This window comes from Ambystoma mexicanum, chromosome 11 (genome assembly GCF_040938575.1).
Source record: "Ambystoma mexicanum isolate Mex_15411 chromosome 11, UKY_AmexF1_1, whole genome shotgun sequence".
Classification (NCBI taxonomy): Eukaryota; Metazoa; Chordata; class Amphibia; order Caudata; family Ambystomatidae; genus Ambystoma; species Ambystoma mexicanum.
The window spans coordinates 37,273,852-37,293,729 of NC_090934.1; the positions used below are offsets into that span (position 1 = coordinate 37,273,852).

Consider the following 19,878-nt stretch of genomic DNA (forward strand, 5'->3'; position numbering starts at 1 on the left):
CACAAAGATTTCCACCCACCATGGCCCACTATACAATGGGCCACTACACAAAGCTTACCACCCACCATGGCCCACTACACAATGGGCCACTACACAAAGATTACCACCCACCATGGCCCACTACACAATGGGCCACTACACAAAGATTACCACCCATCATGGGCCACTACACAAAGCTTACCACCCACCATGGCCCACTACACAATGGGCCACTACACACAGTTTACCACCCACCATGGCCCACTACACAATGGGCCACTACACAAAGATTACCACCCATCATGGGCCACTACACAAAGCTTACCACCCACCATGGCCCACTACACAATGGGCCACTACACAAAGATTACCACCCACCATGGCCCACTACACAATGGGCCACTACACAAAGATTTCCCCCCACCATGGGCCACTACACAAAGACTTCCCTCCACCATGGGCCACTACGCAGATTTCCACCCACCATGGGCCACTACACAGAGATTTCCCCCCACCATGGGCCCCTACACAGAGATTTCCCCCCTCCATGGGCCACTACACAAAGATTTCCACCCACCATTAGTCACTACACAAAGATTTACACCCACCAGGGGGGCACTACACAAAGATGTCCACCCACCATGGCCCACTATACAATGGGCCACTACACAAAGCTTACCACCCACCATGGCCCACTACACAATGGGCCACTACACAAAGATTACCACCCATCATGGGACACTACACAGAGATTTCTTGAAAAAAGGTCACTCATTTCCTATTGGAATTTCCTTAATATGAAAAATATTAACATGACCAATACATTTCTGACAAACTACTATTTTGATGAATGAAACCATTTGAAAGGAATATGTCATATGAAATATTACCAATAAACACTCAGGGTTTACAAAACCATAGGAAAAAGGAAAAGAGCAAAGCAAGTTACCAAACCGAAGTAAAAGAGAAGGAAGAGAAATGGAAAGAAAGAAAAGTGCTGAAAATGAGAAAGGAACGAAAGAACAAAAGCAGCAAAGAACAAAGAAGGGCAAAAAGGAGGAAAGGAAAGCAAAAGAAAATACATTGAGAGAACATTTAACTAAAGGAAAGAAAGTGCAAAAAGGAAAATGAATGCAATGATAAAGGAGGGAAAGAGAAAATGAAAAAGAAAGTGAACCAAAGGTGGAAAATAGAATGACCAAAACAACTAAGAAGAACTAGAGAGAGAAACCATGGAGTTCTGTGGGCAGCAACACAGAAAGACTAGCTCAGAACCTGTCATGCCTCGGCGTTTGTTCTTTGGGTTGCATTACTGGTTGTATTACTGGTCTAGTTGTTGCGCGCGTATGTGGCCGGAGGTATTTCTACAACCACTTCCGGTTTACGGACGCGTTGCAACGCTTCCTGGTTAACCACCTGTTTGGTGCCAAACGCTCCTCCTGCGTTCCTTTCCCGTTGTTTGTGGACTAGAGTGCGTTCCTCTCTTCTCCCTCCAGCTACTCTTGCTCTCTTGTTTATTTGTTTTCCTCCTGCTCCCTCTCCCGCTTTCTTCCTTATTATCTTCTCTGTTTCCTGTGTATTTCTCTCCCTCCTCCGCTGTACTCTCTTCCCTTGTACTCCTCTGTACTCTCCTGTCTGCCTGTGTACCAGACCTCAGCCTGCCTTTGGATTGCCTCTGCCTCACGTTTTTGCACTCTCCAGTCCGCCTGTGTACCAGACCTCAGCCCGCCTTTGGATTGCCTCTTCCTCACGTTGTGCACTCTCCAGCCCGCCTGTGTACCAGACCTTAGCTCACCTTTTGGATTGCCTCGCTGCCTTGACTCCGCTATCTGCTTCACATACCATCTCATCTACCGGCCTACTCCAGACAACTATAGAGGTCTCTCAGGGGTTTTTTGTGCCGTTGGCTTTTTCCCCTTCTCGATGTTCCCGGAGGATTGCCCTTTGTCACCCTTGTAGGTGGCACGGTGGCATCCTTCCGTGGACGTCCCTATCTCCACAAAAAAAGGAGAGACCCAGAAGAAAAGATAAGAGGGGTACCAAGAAGAAGGACGAAGGTGAGGAGCTTGGGGAGGGTGGTGAATCAGACTCTTCTTTTGAAAACGAGGATATTACTGACCCCAGTGACAGTTTGCAATGCCACAAAGAAATCAAGATGGCAACACCACAACAGGTTCAGAAACTTGTAGCTGCAGTTCATAACTTGAACTTAGAAGTACAAAATCTCAAGGCAGCTAATACCGCTTTGCAGCAACGTATGGCGGAGAGTGAACAGCCTTCTGCAGATCTACCTTCGCTCCCTTTAGTGTCGGGCAAGTTTGATGGCTCTCCAAAGAAAGTCAAAGAATTTTTGGATGCCTGTAACCTTCACTTCTCTTTCCGTCCCCAAACCTTTGCCTCAGATCATGCCAAAATGGGGTTTATGATTACCCATATGATGGGTAACACCCTGGCATCGGCCACCCCTCTAGTAAATCAGCCTGATCCTGTTCTGCAAGATTATAGCGCATTTAAAACCCTCATGTAGCAGACTTTTTTGCGTACAGAAAGTACATTTCTGGCATCTGAAGATCTTCTGGACATCTGTCAAGGGAACTCCGACCTACTAACGTACATAACTGCCTTTAAACAAGTATCAGCAGAATCAGGTTGGCAGGAGCAGGCACAGTATGCCATCTTCCGGCATGGGCTAAGAGAAGACCTCAAGGATGAGCTGGCCCATATTGCTCGGCCTACATCTTTTGCCGATCTCCTCAATGCTACCTTCCGAATAGACTTCAGATTCTATGGGCCCCCTCCCTTGGAAGCTCACTCGTCTACATCGGTGCCTTCCTCACGCCATAGCAAAGAAGAACCTATGCAAATCGGCACAACTCGAGCTCCGCTCACCCCGAAGGAACGTAAGAGACGTAGGGATGGCTATTTGTGTATGTAGTGTGGGGCATCCTCACATCTGTTGAGGGATTGTCCTGAAGTTCCTCCCAGACGATCGGTAAACGATCGCCCTCAGTGAATGTTAGGACTCACTTCCGAGGGGCCATTCCAAGTCATTAGGCAACCCTTTCGGTATCCTCATCAGAGACACCCGAAGACTTTCGCCTCATGGTTCTCACAGTAACCCTCAAACTAGGGGACACCGAGGTATCTTCCCTGGATTTACTCAATTGTGGGGCAGCTGGTAACTTTATTGATACCCATTGGGCCGAACAGAAGGGTATCAACCGGGTTGCCAAACAAGAAGACCAGAAGGTGGAAGGTGTTGATGGCGAACCGTTGAGTTCTGGCATGATTACCCACACCACTGAAGAACTCACCCTGTCCATACAACAGCATTCGGAAAAGATTGTCTTAGACATAATCCGTGTGGCCCACTTTCCCCAAATCTTGGGGATATGCTGGTTACGAAAGCACAACCACAACATTGATTGGACTAAGAATTTACTGAGCTTTCATTCAACGTTCTGTAAGACGGAATGCTTGCAGGAACCCAAATTTGAAACGGTTAAGACTGCAAACAGCTGCAAGACCAGAGCCGTTCATTGCCTGCCACACCATCTAAAGGAATTTACTGAGGTTGTCACCGAGAAGATTCCCATCGAACTACCTCCACACCGACCGGAAGATTGTTGTATAGACCTCACTCCTGGTGCCCTGGTGCCCTTCTGTAGGATGTTCCCTCTATCTCTGGAGGAAAAACGCTTTCTCAGAGAGTATCTGGACAATAACCTAGCTAATGGACTCATCAGGCCTTCGAAGTCTCCAACCGGGGCCTCCTTGTTCTTTATCCCAAAAAAAGAGTCGCAGGAATTGAGACCATGCATCGATTATCGGGGCTTGAACAAAGTGACCATAAAGGACTGATACCCGATGCCCTTGATAACGGAGATTATTCAAGCAGTCCATGGAGCCACCGTATTCACCAAACTCGATCTAAGGAATGGTTACCATCTGCTCCGAGTACAGACAGGAGACGGGTGGAAAACGGCCTTCAGGACTGCGTTTGGGCTCTTCGAGTATCAAGTGATGCCCTTTGGGTTAGTTAATGCCCCATCCATCTACCAACGCTTTATGGACTGACTATTTTCAGATCTACTGTGCCATACTACCGTAGTATATCTTGATGACATTCTGGTATTGTCCAACAACTTAGAAGAACACGAAAGTCACGTCAAGGAAGTCTTCCAAAGACTAAGAGACAACCACCTCTCAGTCAAACTCAACAAATGCGTATTCTCAGCCACATCAATTTCGTATTTAGGATTTATCCTTTCTAGTCAAGGTATTGCCATGGATCCCCGCAAGGTGGCCTCTATCCTGGAGTGGCCCTCGTCAAATTCCATCAAGGAGAGCCAAAGATTTCTGGGTCTGGTGAACTTTTATCGAACGTTCATATCAAATTTTTCCCAGATGATCGTACCCATTACGACCCTACTTATGAAGTCTTGGGTCCCGTTCAGATGGACTACTGAAGCAGAAGACAGTTATTGCAGTCTCAAAGAAGCCTTTTGTTTGGCTCCCATTCTTCTTCAGCCAGATCAAAGTTGACCCTTTATCTTAGAGACAGATGCGTCGGCTGCCGCCATTGGAGCAGTCTTATTACAGGAACATCAGAGCATGGAGCACCCCATTTCATATTTTTCTAAGATCCTCAATGCCAGCCAGAGGAATTATTCTGTAATAGAACGCAAATTGTTGGCCATGAAATCAGCTTGTCTGGAGAGGCGCCATTTCCTTCAGGGAGGCGAGCACCTGTTTACCATTCAGACCGATCACAAGAACCTTCAGGTCCTGAGGCAATTTGAATGCTACAATACACATTTAGCCCTATGGGCTCACTTCTTCGCCCAATTTGATTTTGTCATTACGTACATACCAGGAAATCAGAATGTGGTGGCAGATTCCCTTTCTTGCCGAAGTGACTACCTGCCAGAAGCAGAAACCTCTTGAGAACGGATGTTTCCTCTAGCCAAGCGGATCGGAGTGCTTTCCACATTCTTGAGGCAAGTGAAAGATACTTCTGGAGGACAATTCAAAGTGGACAAACACTCTAAGAACATTGTATATGACATCAGAGACGGTCTCTATCTTGTAAGAGGTAAACTTTATTTACCCACACCAACTTTTCGGAAGATGGCATTGACTTGGTGTCATGATTCCAAGATAGCTGGTCATAGAGGCTGCAGAGGCACCTTAGAGTACCTACAAAGACATTTATACTGGCAAGGGATGAGAAAGATGTTGATCACTATGTACGATCCTGTGCAGTCTGTCTTCGTAACAAAGCCTCACATCAAAAGCCCAATTTCATCGTTGAGTTGCCCCAGTCTCAAGGATGTACGTGTATAATGGTGGTGGTAGATTCTTTTACCAAACTAGCTAATTTTTCCCCCTTGCCTGGTGTTCCATCTGCAGCCGAAATGGCAGAGGTGTTCCTTAAAGACATCTTCCGTCTCCATGGTATACCCACTAAAATAATCTCAGATCGGGGAATATACTTCCCGGTTTTGGAGAGTCTTCTGTGATAGGCTAGGAGTGGAGAGAGCATTGACACCTGGATTCCACCCACAATCTATCGGACAGACTGAACGCCTAAATGGTACACTCGAACAATACCTGCGATGTTTCATAAATCTCCAACAGGACAATTGGTACTCACTATTACCCCTAGCTGAGCTTTCTTATAATAACTCTGTACACTCTGCTCTTGGTATCAGTCCTTTTTTCTGCACTTATGGCTATCACCCCCGTTCTATTATACCACTTTCTGACCTACCTACCAACTTTCCCGCTGTTGATTCTTCACTTTCCCTTCTCAGAGAAAGCCACAAGAAAAGTAGGGAAAGCCTCAGTGAAGCACAGAAGTGTTACAAGACACAAGCCGACAAGCACCACCAGCCTGTCCCTGGGTGGGAAGTAGGATCTCGGGTTATGCTGTCCACAAGATATTTACCTTGATGGACTCATCCCTCCAAGCTGTCCCCTAAGTTCTTAGGACCATACAAGATCATACAGAAAATCAATCCTGTGGCCTTTCGGTTAAAGCTTCCCCTAGGCCTTCGTAGGGTACACCCTGTCTTTCATGCTTCGCAATTGAAACCTTTCCAGGAGGATACCTGGTCTTGCCAACCCAAGAGAACTACTTTACCCCCAGATTCTACCCAGGGCGAGTATGAAGTTGCCCAAATCTGCGATTCTAGATATCGCAGAGGTAGATTGGAGTATCTTGTACGGTGGAAAGGTTATCCCTGGTCTGAAAATTCATGGGAACCTACCTCTCATATTACAGCCCCTTTTCTGGTACGCAAGTTTCATTACTTTCATCCGGGTAAGCCTGGGGGAGGACTCCTTAGGAGGGGGCATACTGTCATGCCTCGGCGACGGTGGCGGATTTGGAACCGCTGGCGCTATGGTCCGCCATAGTCAGTTCCGTCACGTTTGTTCTTTGGGTTGTATAACTGGTCTAGTTGTTGTGCGCGTACGTGGCCAGAGGTATTTCTACAACCACTTCCGGTTTATGGACGCGTTGCAACGCTTCCTGGTTACCCACCTGTTTGTTGCCAAACGCTCTTCCTGCGTTCCTTTCCTGTTGTTTGCGGAATAGAGGCTGTTCCTCCCTTCTCCCTCCAGCTACTCTTGCTCTCTTGTTTATTTGTTTTCCTCCTGCTCCCTCTCCCGCTTTCTTCCTTATTATCTTCTCTGTTTCCTGTGGATTTCTCTCCCTCCCCCGCTGTACTCTCTTCCCTTGTACTCCTCTGTACTCTCCTGTCCGCCTGTGTACCAGACCTCAGCTCACCTTTTGGATTGCCTCGCCGCCTTGACTCTGCTATCTGCTTCGCATACCATCTCGTCTACCGGCCTACTCCAGACAACTATAGAGATCTCTCAGGGGTTTTTTGTGCCGTTGGCTTTTTCCCCTTCTCGACGTTCCCAGAGGATTGCCCTTTGTCCCCCTTGTAGGTGGCATGGTGGCATCCTTCCATGGACGTCCCTATCTCCACAAAAAAGGAGAGACCCATAAGAAAAGGTAAGAGGGGTACCAAGAAGAAGGACGAAGGTGAGGAGCTTGGGGAGGGTGGTGAATCTGACTCTTCTTTTGAAAACGAGGATATTACTGACCCCAGTGACAGAACCTCAGTTTATAGTCCTCTGTCAAGGGTAGGAGAAAGTGTTACTTTGAGTGTGAGTTTCTACAAACATAGATATTATGATGAGCAACTCTAATCTTCCCCTAGACTTCATTCTAAGTAGCAAATGCTCCTATCTCCTTTGTTCCCCATTTATCTTGTTTAACCTGTTTTACGTGTATATCTGTAGACTTGATTATGCTGAATCAATAAACCTAAATAACATGTTGAACCCTACCACCTTTGCACTCCCCCAAAAAAGAAGAAAGTCTAAAATGGCAGATCCCTCACACATGGACAGGTGATATTCTGGTGAGTGTAGAACCTGCCTATAAGCATAGAGGTTACAGGTTTCATCGCCAACCAGAAGGACCCAACTCAGTCTTGTTAACCTCTGATGTCAATATAAGGAGTCCAATTTAGTTACAGGTTTGTGACTTGTATTTCATATTTGGTATTACACCATGGTTCCTTTCCCAGTTTGTGCATGATCTCATAGTTATATTCCTGCAACCGGATTCCCCAGGGCTCAATTCTTAGTGGCATCTTCGATGTTGGGTTGCCGAAGATGGACAATAGGGCTCGGTGATCAGTTATCGGGGTAAATGTTTTTCCAGAACAGTAAATTAAGAAATACTCACAAACCCATACAGTTGCAGGGCTTTTTCTCTGGCTGCAAGCAGCGTTTATGTGGGACAGGGCTCTTCTGGCGTACGCTAGAACTGCAAGTGCATTGGCATGTCTATTCAATCTCTGGGTCAGTATTGCTGATAACCTGGCCAGGCTAGCATCGTCCGTAACCTCTGTCTCAGGATGAGGGTCAACATTTTCCAGATGTGAGGCTTCAGAGAACTCTCCTTTGATAGTGTCCAACACCCTTTGACATTAAGGTGAAGATGACATCCTTTGTCGTTAGTGTCCTTAAGGGAATGGTTATGGAAGTATAGTTCTCAATGTATCACGCACAATAACCTACCATTCCCAGGAGCAGCTTTATGTCACCTGCAGTCGAGGGCCGTTTCAGTTTATTGACTTTATCAACTTTGTCTGGATCTGGTTTTATGGCCTCCTCCAAACACATGCGTCCATAAAACATGAGGTGCCTTTCATCGACCACACATTTCTCTGAGTTTAGTGTGAGCCCCGTTTCATAGAGTGCTGATTAAACTTGGTTGAGAGCTTTGTCATGTTCTTCCTGAGTGTACCCAACGTGAGACTGCCATTACTGTAATTTACTGCATTGCTATGCAAGAGTAGGACTCTGCAGATTATCACCTGAAAAATGTCAACCGCAAAAGAGATCTTAAAGTTCTGTCTTGTGTATCCTGTAAAGAATGAATGAAGAACGGTATGCACTGGGAGCTCTGAAGTACCCTTTATTAAGGTCAAGTTTGGAAAAACAAATGTCCTTGTTGAGCTTCACAATTATATACTCAATCCACCTGGGTGTCTCTCACTCTCAATCGCTGTGATGGGAAGTCTCATATCGACACACAGGCTGATCTGTTCTTTCTGTTTGGGGACTACAACCACTGAAGATACACAAGGTGTCAGCCCCACCACCACATCTATTATATGATTTGATTGATTTTTAAACTTATATAGCACATATCAACTGGAACCATGCAGGATCTGCATCTGGGCGCAGATGATAAAGTAGTTGAACAGGAACCTAAGACACATCAGAGGCATTATTCAATATCTTCTCTTAACAGGCTTTGGAGATTGTCTTGTATCTTCTGCTGGAGGTGTATTCCTACCCTGATTGGGTGTTGGGGGACTGGTCTGAATGTGTCTTTTATGTGAAGTTTCACTTGTATGTTCTTTAGTTTACCAAGTCTCTGAAACAATTTAGGGTATCAGGATTTCAGGTTGGCAATTCCTTCTGCACTCGGCCCACCTGAAACTTCTGCCATGAGCTGGGGACAGCTTGAATGAGTTTGGACTTCTTAAGAATGTGGCACATTGCAATACCATGGATTAGCTTTCTTCTTGATTCATTCCATTTTATTCCTTAGAAATGTCGGGCTGTGGCCAAGTGGTGTATTGGGAGCCGAGTTAAAGGAGGGGGCCTTCTCCTGCAGTGTTGTGGTCTTTGGTCTGTTGCGTTGTCAGGGGCATTGCTAGTCCCCTCTTTCCATCGGGAAGTGCAACAAGTTGTGGCCCCGCGTTAGCGCAGGATGAAGGCGTCCCCTCTCTCCATGGTATTCTGTCCCGTTTACAGAGACTGCGTGGACGTAGTGTTTGTGTAAAGATTTGAACAGTTCTTATTTTGAAAATGCTGTCCAGGGTAAGAGCGGGGCAAAGGTGGGCTGAGCACTTAGGTAGCATGTGTTGCTATCGCTTGTCCACACTGCTCCGAATCTTGCAGATGCTGCTGCCACCACTGACGCGGGGTAGCTGATCCGATGTTCTTGAACGACTTGAGGGGTGCCTCCCGTGGGTGTTCATGACTCTAGCTGTGGAGGATCATGTCATCCTGCATAAGGCGTAATGGACTTTAGAGTAATTGCATGGGCTCTATGTTCCCCTGGTGCCAACTGTTGCATCGTAGATGAATGGGATACACGTTCAGGATGAAACCACTGCTTGTGACTTTTAGTCCATATTCAATGTTGCACCATGGGCGGCATGTGTCTATCTTCCCCATTTCTGCTCATCCCGTGTACTGTCTGCTGTCCCCACATCCCTTCTTATACTCTCTCTTCTCACAGCTTCGACGAGTGCCTCGAGGCCCCTTCCTATGGCTCCCCTATAGGTTCCAGCCAGGGACACTTCTCTCGTTCCTACTAGTGCCCTTCTAGGATACAACACAGCCATGCTACAGGGATGTGGCACAATCTATGGCGATAGCCCAGGTGATAGGAAGGAGCCCAAGCTGGCCAGTCTGAAAAGGGCCAATGGTGTGGACTCGAGAGAGGACTGTAGGCTCAGGGAATATCAAGATCAAGGGGCCTGTAAGTGTGAGACTCCGGGCTACACTACAAATGGTCATTTCTAATGAGGATGTCTTTGTGTTGTGTTCCATTAAGTCAGTCCTGTATATTTGCCTCCTGCTTTCTCCTTACGGCTGACTATGACACCCCGCTAGAGCATCCACCCAACGTACAGCACCTAGGAACATATTCATGGCTGTGCACAAGGTGGCCACCCCGACGGCAGCCATCTTGGGTACAGCGAAGACGTAATATTCACAAAGGCCCTTTCTAATCCTTTCCCCACCCACCCATTGCCGGGAACTGACCTCTTCAGCTTGCTCCTTTGCTTTGGCGACGGGGGGTGCGGCAGACCAAGGGTGAAAGTAGCGCTTTTGCTGACAGGGACAGGCAGCTTGCGTAAGACGCCTGCTGGTCCAGGTTGGGCCAGGCACACCTTGGGGCTCCTCTTCTTTCGTTTGTCCTCCATGCAGGCACCCCTGATTCACCCACCCAAACCGTGACAAGGGTTTTGCTGTGGGTGGTGCCCCCTGTAGACAAGGATAAGAATGTCAAGAAAAGAGAGGGACAGGAAGGACAGAATAGGACACTAGGAGTGAGGTGGTGAGACAGTGCGGTGGTAAAGGGAATGAACGAGGGAAAGGTCAAACAGTGAGAGCAGAGAGAGTGGTTAGAATGAATTCCTCAAAAACATCCAGAGAGAAGATGACAGCAGGGCTGGGACTGGAACCCCAAGCCATCAGGAGAGTCATGCACAACCTCCCCCATCCTCAGGCCTGGGGGTTGCAGAAAGAAGACATCAGAGAAGGTCCCAGTGGCATGTGGGGGGCATATTCCCGGCTATACACTAGATGACCCCCAATAAGGGCAGTCCCACCGTATTTTAAAGGTACCAGTGTGTCGGGTATTCCAGAGAATTTCCTTGTAGGCCATCCCTTCTATACTCATGAATCCAGCTACCATGGGAAAAAAGCTTGCCCAGCACCCATCACACATTCCCCCAAATGCACCCCACCGTGCGGCCACCACTGATGATATTGCCGACAGGTCCGCAGCTACACTCATCCGTTCTGCACCCTTTACCTGCTGTTCCTACATGCCTATGTACGTTTATGCCCCTGTGCCTAAAGTGCCCATATCACCCATCTTAGTTACCCCACTGAACCCCTTCAAAAGAATTCCAGTGTGGGGTACCTTCCCCAGAGCTTTATACAAAAGTCACTCACTACCCCACGAGGATTATGTGAAAACTGCATGTATCACCTACAAAGCAGTCACAAACTGAACGCCAACATGCTTGTCAGCTAAACTCACACCTCTGGATGATATCCCGCCTCGTGTAGCAAAACTATCAAAATGTTGGAATCTAAACTTGCTCACAAAGAGAAGGCTAGCAAACAGTCCTTCTCCTGCCATGCCCCGGCCATCTTGAGCTCAATCATGGAAGGTTGGAGTCCAAGCTAGCCTGTAAAGAGAAGGCTAGCAAGACGTCCTTCTCCTGCCATGCCCCGACCATCTGGAACTCAATCATGGAAGGTTGGAGTCTAAGCTATCCTGTAAAGAGAAGGCTAGCAAGCAGTCCTTCTCCTGCCATGGCCCGACCATCTGGAACTCATTCATGGAAGGTTGGAGTCTAAGCTAGCCTATAAAGAGAAGGCTAGCAAGACGTCCTTCTCCTGCCATGCCCCGGCCATCTGGAGCTCAATCATGGAAGGTTGGAGTCCAAGCTAGCCTGTAAAGAGAAGGCTAGCAAGACGTCCTTCTCCTGCCATGCCCCGACCATCTGGAACTCAATCATGGAAGGTTGGAGTCCAAGCTAGCCTGTAAAGAGAAGGCTAGCAAGACGTCCTTCTCCTGCCATGCCCCGACCATCTGGAACTCAATCATGGAAGGTTGGAGTCTAAGCTATCCTGTAAAGAGAAGGCTAGCAAGCAGTCCTTCTCCTGCCATGGCCCGACCATCTGGAACTCATTCATGGAAGGTTGGAGTCTATACTTTCTCATAAAGAGAAGGCTAGCAAGCAGTCCCTCTCCTACCACGTCCGACCATCTGGAACTCAATCATGGAAGGTTGGAGTGTAAGCTATCCTGTAAAGTGAAGGCTAGCAAGCAGTCCTTCTCCTGCTATGCCCGACCATCTGGAACTCAATTTGGGTAGAGGCTCAAAATGCCCCCACTATTCCACAGAATACAAAAATGTGGCTCTTCCAACAATACAAAACCCCATCTCTTTTCACCAACAGTACTGCATTACTGTATAAAATGACAAGCCCCTGTTTGTGCTATAAGCATTAAAATAAAATAAAATCCTAAACTTCAGAGAATTCCCGTTTTCAATGCCCTGGTCATTATAGGATTTGAAGGTTTGGGCATCAAAGCAAAGCTTTAAGACTCTGCACAAGTTTAAGACTGAAAACAAAGCTTAGCTTCAAGACCTAGCCCCACGGCCCTTTTCAAAACCTCACTCTAAGGTCCAACTTCAAGGCACAGGGCCAAGAACTGGCATCATGGCTTGGATCCAAATCCCCTGTTCCATGCCTGGTTTTCTGATTTGAAGCAAGGCCTGTGATCGTAGCCTGACTCCAATGCCATTGTTTAAGGCGTGAACAAAAACAATACTCGCCAAGGCCGTTATGTCACAACCCACACATGTAATTTTTCAAATCAGTACTGTAGAGTTTCCTATTTCTTATAAAAAACATCTGTTTTTTATTTCGTACTAGGATAAAATATTTTTCTTTAAAAACAACTCATTTGTACTCATCAGCCAACAAGGGTGCTTCAATACAGTGTTTACACCATGAAATCTTTTACAGACACAAATAGAACCAATGTTTACAATTAAGATCTATGACCATAGATCCCTCTTATCACTGTTTCGATACCCTGGTGCTCTCCGAGATCATTTCTAAAGTTCTTTTTTTCTTTGTATTTAATGTGACCTATCTATTGCAGTCTTGGTGGTTGCTGTATCTAAAGTCGACACAGTGTGTTTCGGCCACCTCTTCAACCAACTGCGGTGTCACAATTATGCGGCCTTCATCAGGACGGAATACATTTGCTAGAGTACACAAGTAAAGTGTATTGTGTCTAAAAGAGAAAATATATAAAACTTTTTTTTAAAAAAGGGGGGAGGGGGTGACATGTGAATTCAAAAAGAATGACTGTATGCGTCTGGAATATTAGTAAGCCAGCATATGGAGCGGCGCCCAACAAAAATCACCGGGAGGAATTCGTCCTCGTGTTTAAACGTAGTCCCATGTATGGATGTTCTTGCAGGCGGGCTGCATACAAGAGAAATGCAATCTCAAGCCTGTGTACTTGTGATGTACTTGTGATGTAACTAAAAGGTAAAGAAAGTAAAAACCCTGATAATGGCGCCACGTCCTACCTTAAGAGGAACTGGCCCAGTCCGGAGGTTATTTGTTCCCAGTGTTCCGGCGTAATCCCATGTGTGGGGGGGACTCGCAGAAGAGCTGAGTCCAGATGGAAAAAAATGCATGACTGTAAATGTTATGGCCGCATAGCAAGAAAATCACTAGATGGCAAAAGCATAAGTCTGGAGCTTACCCGTTCTCGAATATGAGAAGCAGCTCTCAGTCAGTATGCTTGATGTAGGCGGGTCAAGCAAGTCCGGTGGTGCCTACGATAAGCGATTGAAAAGGGACAGTAAGCCCAGGCGGTGCAACTGACTCAAAGTCCATGAGCACAGAAAAATAAATAATCTCCTGTGCACCCCGTGTGGATCAGGGGGGGCGTCATTAATATAATCCTGCCGTCGGCAGGCCCGGGACAGAACGTGCCGCAGAGGCAAACCAACAAATCAAGCCCATCACTGGAAATAGTCAATGCGTCCAATGTACAATTGCTTAAGGCATGACTTTAAAACCCAACTTCTAGGCACGGTGCCAAAGCCTGGCATCATATCCTGGCTCCCCTTTCCAAGGACTGGCTTTAAGGATCAACTTCTAGGCACGGTGCCAAAGCCTGGCATCATATCCTGGTTCCCTTTTCCAATGACTGGCTTTAAGGATCAACTTCTAGGCACGGTGTCAAAGCCTGGCATCGTATCCTGGTTCCCTTTTCCAAGGACTGGCTTTAAGGATCAACTTCTAGGCACGGTGCCAGAGCCTGGCATCGTATCCTGGTTCCCTTTTCCAAGGACTGGCTTTAAGGATCAACTTCTAGGCACGGTGTCAAAGCCTGGCATCATACCCTGGTTCCCTTTTCCAAGGACTGGCTTTAAGGATCAACTTCTAGGCACGGTGCCAAAGCCTGGCATCATACCCTGGTTCCCATTTCCAAGGACTGGCTTTAAAGATCAACTTCTAGGCACGGTGCCAAAGCCTGGCATCATATCCTGGCTCCCTTTTCCAAGGACTGGCTTTCAGGACCAACTTCTAAGCACGGTGCCAAAGCCTGGCATCATATCCTGGCTCCCTTTGCCAAGGACTGGCTTTAAGGATCAACTTCTAGGCACGGTGCCAAAGCCTGGCATCATATCCTGGCTCCCTTTTCCAAGGACTGGCTTTAAGGATCAACTTCTAGGCACGGTGCCAAAGCCTGGCATCATATCCTGGCTCCCTTTTCCAAGGACTGGCTTTAAGGATCAACTTCTAGGCACGGTGCCAAAGCCTGGCATCATATCCTGGCTCCCTTTTCCAAAGACTGGCTTTAAGGATCAACTTCTAGGCACGGTGCCAAAAGCCTGGCATCATATCCTGGTTCCCTTTTCCAAGGACTGGCTTTAAGGATCACCTTCTAGGCACGGTGCCAAAGCCTGGCATCATATCCTGGTTCCCTTTTCCAAGGACTGGCTTTAAGGATCAACTTCAAGTCACGATGCAAAGGTCTGGTGTGAAGGCCTGACTCGGATGTCCTTGTTCAAAGCCTAGCTTTAAGGTTTGCATTCTGGGTACAGTGCTAAGGCCTGGCACCATAGCCTGGCACCAGTGCCTGTGTCCAAGGACTGGCTCTTTCAAGACCTGCTGCCAGAGCCTGACTTTAGGCTTGACTACAAGGCCCAGTGCAAAGGTGTGCTGTCAAGGCCTGACTCCTATGCTCTTCTCAAAGTCCTGGCTTTAAGGTTTAACTTCAGGGCCTGGTGCAAAGGCCTGGTTACAAAAAACGTGTTTCAGGGCTGGCATTAAGGTTCCACTTCAAGGCCCAGTACCAAGACCTGGTGTCATGGGCTGGTTACAAGACCTTTGTTCAAGGACTGGATTTAAAGCCTGGTGATGGGCCATTGTACAATGCCTGGCTTGAAGAGTCGGATACAAGGTTTGGAGGCAAGCTTTCTCATCAAGGGCTGGTTCCAAGGCCTAGATCCAAAGCTTGACTTCAAGAATAGATGCCAAGGATTTGCTTCAAGGTTTTAAGGCTAGGCGTTGCTTTGAGGCCCAGCCTCCAAGCTTTGGTCAGAGGCCTGGCACCTACAGATGGCATCACAACTGGTGTTTATGGCCTGCTCGAAGGTTAATGATACCTGCCAAGGGGGATGTTATCAGAAAAGGACAGTGGCATCAATGGCCTGGTGCAATGAGGGCCTTCTCATGAAAATCTTGGACTCAGTTTCAAATTCGTGCCTTTTGTGTAGTCTCAGGAGATATGTTATTCAGTGACGCAGAATACATGGAGAAGGTCGCTCAAAGCGGACCAGGAACTTCCTAAAGACGGCAGCTCAGAACATGCAGGGAGGTCACACCAAAAGGAGGTCATTAAACCTCCTAGAGCCCGGCGGCGAGTAACCTCCACACCCACAGCAGCTCAGAGCACACAGGACGGTCCCTTTAAGGGGGAATGAGGAACCTACTAGAAACCACAGCTCCGAGTTTATGGAGGAGGTAACTCTAAAGGGGAAAGGAACCTCCCTCACAGCTGCTCAGGGCACACAGGGTGGGTGTCACTGTGAGTGGGGCAAGGAACCTCCTAGAGACTGCAGGTCAGAGCACATGAAAGAGGTCACCCTAAGGGGGACGCAGAACCTCCTAGAGACCGCAGGTCAGAGCACACAGGGAGGTCACTCTAAGGGGGTGATGAACCTCCTAGAGACCGCAGGTCAGAGCACATGAAAGAGGTCACCCTAAGGGGGACAAAGAACCTCCTAGAGACTGCAGGTCAGAGCACACACGGAGGTCACTCTAATGTGGCGAGGAACCTCCTAGAGACCGCACGGCTCAGAGCACACAGGGAGATGACCCTAAGGTGATGAGGAACCTCCTAAAGAACGCCTGGCTCAGAGCACACAGGGAGATGACCCTAAGGTGGCGAGGAACCTCCTAGAGACCGCAGCTCAGAACACACAGGGGGATGACTCTAATGTGGCAAGGAACCTCCTAGAGACCGTAGCTCAGAGCACACAGGGAGATGACTCTAAGGTGTATAGGAACCTCCTAGAGAACGCGGCTCAGAGCACAGAGGAAGAGGACTCTAAGGTGGCGAGGAACATCCTAGAAACCGCAGCTCAGAGCACCCAGGGAGATGACTCTAAGGTGGCGAGGAACCTCCTAGAGACCGCAGCTCAGAGCACACAGGGAGATGACCCTAAGGTGGCGAGGAACCTCCTAGAAACCGCAGCTCAGAGCACACAGGGAGATGACTAAGGTGGCGAGGAACCTCCTAGAAACAGCAGCTCAGAGCACACAGGGAGATGACTAGGTGGTGAGGAACCTCCTAGAGAATGCACGGCTCAGAGCACACAGGGAGATGACTAAGGTGGCGAGGAACCTCCTAGAGACCGCAGCTCAGAGCACACAGGGAGATGACTCTAAGGTGGCGAGGAACCTCCTACAGACCGCACGGCTCAGAGCACACAGGGAGATCAAGGTGACGAGGAACCTCCTAGAGAACACGGCTCAGAGCACACAGGGAGATAACTCTAAGGTGGTGAGGAACCTCCTAGAGAACGCGGCTGAGAGCACACAGGGAGATGACTCTAAGGTGGTGAGGAACCTCCTAGAGACCGTAGCTCAGAGCACACAGGGAGATGACTTTAAGGTGGCGAGGAACCTCCTAGAGACTGCATGACTCAGAGCACACAGGGAGATGACGCTAAGGTGGCGAGGAACCTCCTAGAGACCGCACGGCTCAGAGCACACAGGGAGATGACGCTAAGGTGGCGAGGAACCTCCTAGAGACCGCACGGCTCAGAGCACACAGGGATATGACTCTAAGGTGGCTAGGAACCTCCTAGAGACCGCACGGCTCAGAGCGCACAGGGAGATGACGCTAAGGTGGCAAGGAACATCCTAGAGACCGCACGGCTCAGAGCACATACGGAGATGACTCTGAGGGGGCGAGGAACCTCCTAGAGACCGCACGGCTCAGAGCACACAGGGAGATCACTCTGAAGGGACTAGGAACCTCCTAGAGAACGCACGGCTCAGAGCACACAGGGAGGTGACTCTAAGGTGGTGAGGAACCTCCTAGATACCGCAGCTCAGATCACACAGGGAGATGACTCTAATGTGGCGAGGAACCTCCTAGAGACCGCAGCTCAGAGCACACAGGGAGATGACCCTAAGGTGGCGAGGAACCTCCTAGAAACCGCAGCTCAGAGCACACAGGGAGATGACTCTGAGGGGGCGAGGAACCTCCTAGAGACCGCAGCTCAGAGCACACAGGGAGATCCCTCTGAGGGGACGAGGAACCTCCTAGAGAACGCACGGCTCAGAGCACACAGGGAGATGACTCTAAGGTGGCGAGGAACCTCCTAGAAACCGCAGCTCAGAGCACATAGGGAGATCACTCTGAGGGGACGAGGAGCCTCCTAGAGAACGCGGTTCAGAGCACACAGGGAGATGACTCTAAGGTGGCGAGGAACCTCCTAGAGACCCCACGGCTCAGAGCACACAGGGAGATCACTCTGAGGGAAGCAGGGAACCTTCCTCACAGCCACTCGGTTCACAGTCAGGGAGGTCGGTCTCAGGGAGATGGAGACCCTCCTAGAGGCGACCGCTCATGCACACAGGAAAGTCACCTTAAGTAGGGCGAGATTCCCCCTAGAAACCACAGCACAACTCCTCTTCCCAACCTCTGAAATGAGTGTGGTGCTTCTCAGGAGACGTGGAAATTGAAGCGGTGAGTATTAATTATCGACCTGCACCAAATGATTGCCACAGGTGGAGAAGAGGCAGGGCCTGGGGGAGGGGGACAGTGAGGAGACAGGAAAGGATATCGGGGTTCAAGACACAACGTGGCCCTTTCTAGGGATCTGGGGGGTGCCTCAGCCCTTCCAGCTAAGTGGTCCGAGCCTCTCTGATCCTTGTGGCCCAGTTCATGCCTGTCATTACCCCTAACACTTCACAGTACCCCCCACCCCACTCACATTCTTGCAACATCCTATCTCTCGCTACACCTGACCCCACCGGTTGCTCTGCCCTCTCATGTCTGCCAGGAGGACCCCATCACTCACCCCCACCCCTCGCACTCTCCCCAGAAGTGTCTGTCCCAATCACTCCCGCTACTCGCCCTCATGACCCGCAGCATAGCACTCTTCCCCGAGCTCTCTGCTCCCCCACACCTCTGGCTCTCTCTAGGCCCCCTCGTGCACCCCATCATCCTCCCCCACCCCTCGCACTCTCCGCAGCAGTGTCTGTCCCAGTGACTCCCGCTACTCGCCCTCATGCCCCGCAGCATAGCACTCTCTCCCCCGAGCTCTCTGCTCCCCCACACCTCTGGTCTGGCCCTCTCCAGACCCCCGCCCCCCTTCCACCCCGGCACTCAGTCTGGCATCTCTCCATCATCCGCAGCCACCTCGCCTTCTCCAGACTCTCTCTCCCCTCCCCCAATCCTCCTGGTGGCCCCGTTATCCCACCTCTTTCTACCCCCTTGTTCTCCCCGCATTTCCGATATTACCCCCACTCATTACCGCCCCCTTCTTTTGTTGCCCCCAGTTAGTCGTCGGCTGTTATAGCCCCCCCCCCCCCCCCGCAAACAGCAGCTGAACCTCTGAAGGTGGTTTTGGGGGGGGGGGGGGCGATTCCCAACACCGCTCATCCCAGGCCCAAGAGCAATATCTCCCCCTCCCAGACCCCCAGACGTCCTCCTCCGCCCCCCTGCAAATACTGACCGGGGCCGAGACAGGACCTCTGCGATGAAAGCGATCCTTGCAATATTATGAGAAGGCGGCGCCCTCCCTCTCCCTCCTCACCCCACCCCACCCCACCCCACCCCCTCTCATCCCTCCCTCCCCCAGTCTCCTCCCCCGCAACCTATCCCCGCCCCTCCCTGTCACGCAGAGCTAGACAGCAAAGAACGGCCCAGTACTTTGCAATATGGTGCATGGAAGGAAACAGTGCACCATGGTGATATAGGCTACACAATGAGGCTATGCAATGCGGTGCATTAAAGCACAGCATGGGACGATACAGGGCACTGGGGTGATACAGGGTACACATTGAAACTATGCAATATGGTGCATTCAAGCACAGCATGGAAAGATACAGGGCACTGGTGATATGGGGTGCACAATGGGGCTATGCAATGTGGTGCATTCAAGCACAGCATGGAAAGATACAGGGCACTGGTGATATAGGCTACACAATGGGGCTATGCAATGTGGTGCATTAAAGCACAGCATGGGACGATACAGGGCACTGGGGTGATACAGGGTACACATTGAAACTATGCAATATGGTGCATTCAAGCACAGCATGGAAAGATACAGGGCACTGGTGATATGGGGTGCACAATGGGGCTATGCAATGTGGTACATTAAAGCACAGCATGGGACGATACAGGGCACTGGGGTGATATAGGGTACACATTGAAACTATGCAATATGGTGCATTCAAGCACAGCATGGGAAGATACAGGGCACTGGTGATATGGGGTACACAA

The 19,878-nt window shown here is 49.3% G+C and overlaps 1 protein-coding gene across 2 annotated transcripts in view; it reads right to left on the reverse strand.

Moving 5' to 3' along the window:
• CCDC28B (coiled-coil domain containing 28B) overlaps positions 1 to 19,185 on the reverse strand; it is an 80,080-nt gene extending 60,895 nt beyond the window's left edge. For both annotated transcript variants that reach the window (XR_011279567.1, XM_069622488.1), the window contains exons 1-2: positions 19,109 to 19,185; positions 10,348 to 10,569 (exon numbers count right to left, since the gene is read on the reverse strand). Coding sequence is in view for 1 of the 2 variants with exons in the window: in XM_069622488.1 (XP_069478589.1) it covers positions 10,348 to 10,508 (161 nt within the window). In the remaining variant the exon portion in view is untranslated. The remainder of the gene's footprint in view (positions 1 to 10,347; positions 10,570 to 19,108) is intronic.
• Positions 19,186 to 19,878: the final 693 nt, after the last annotated feature.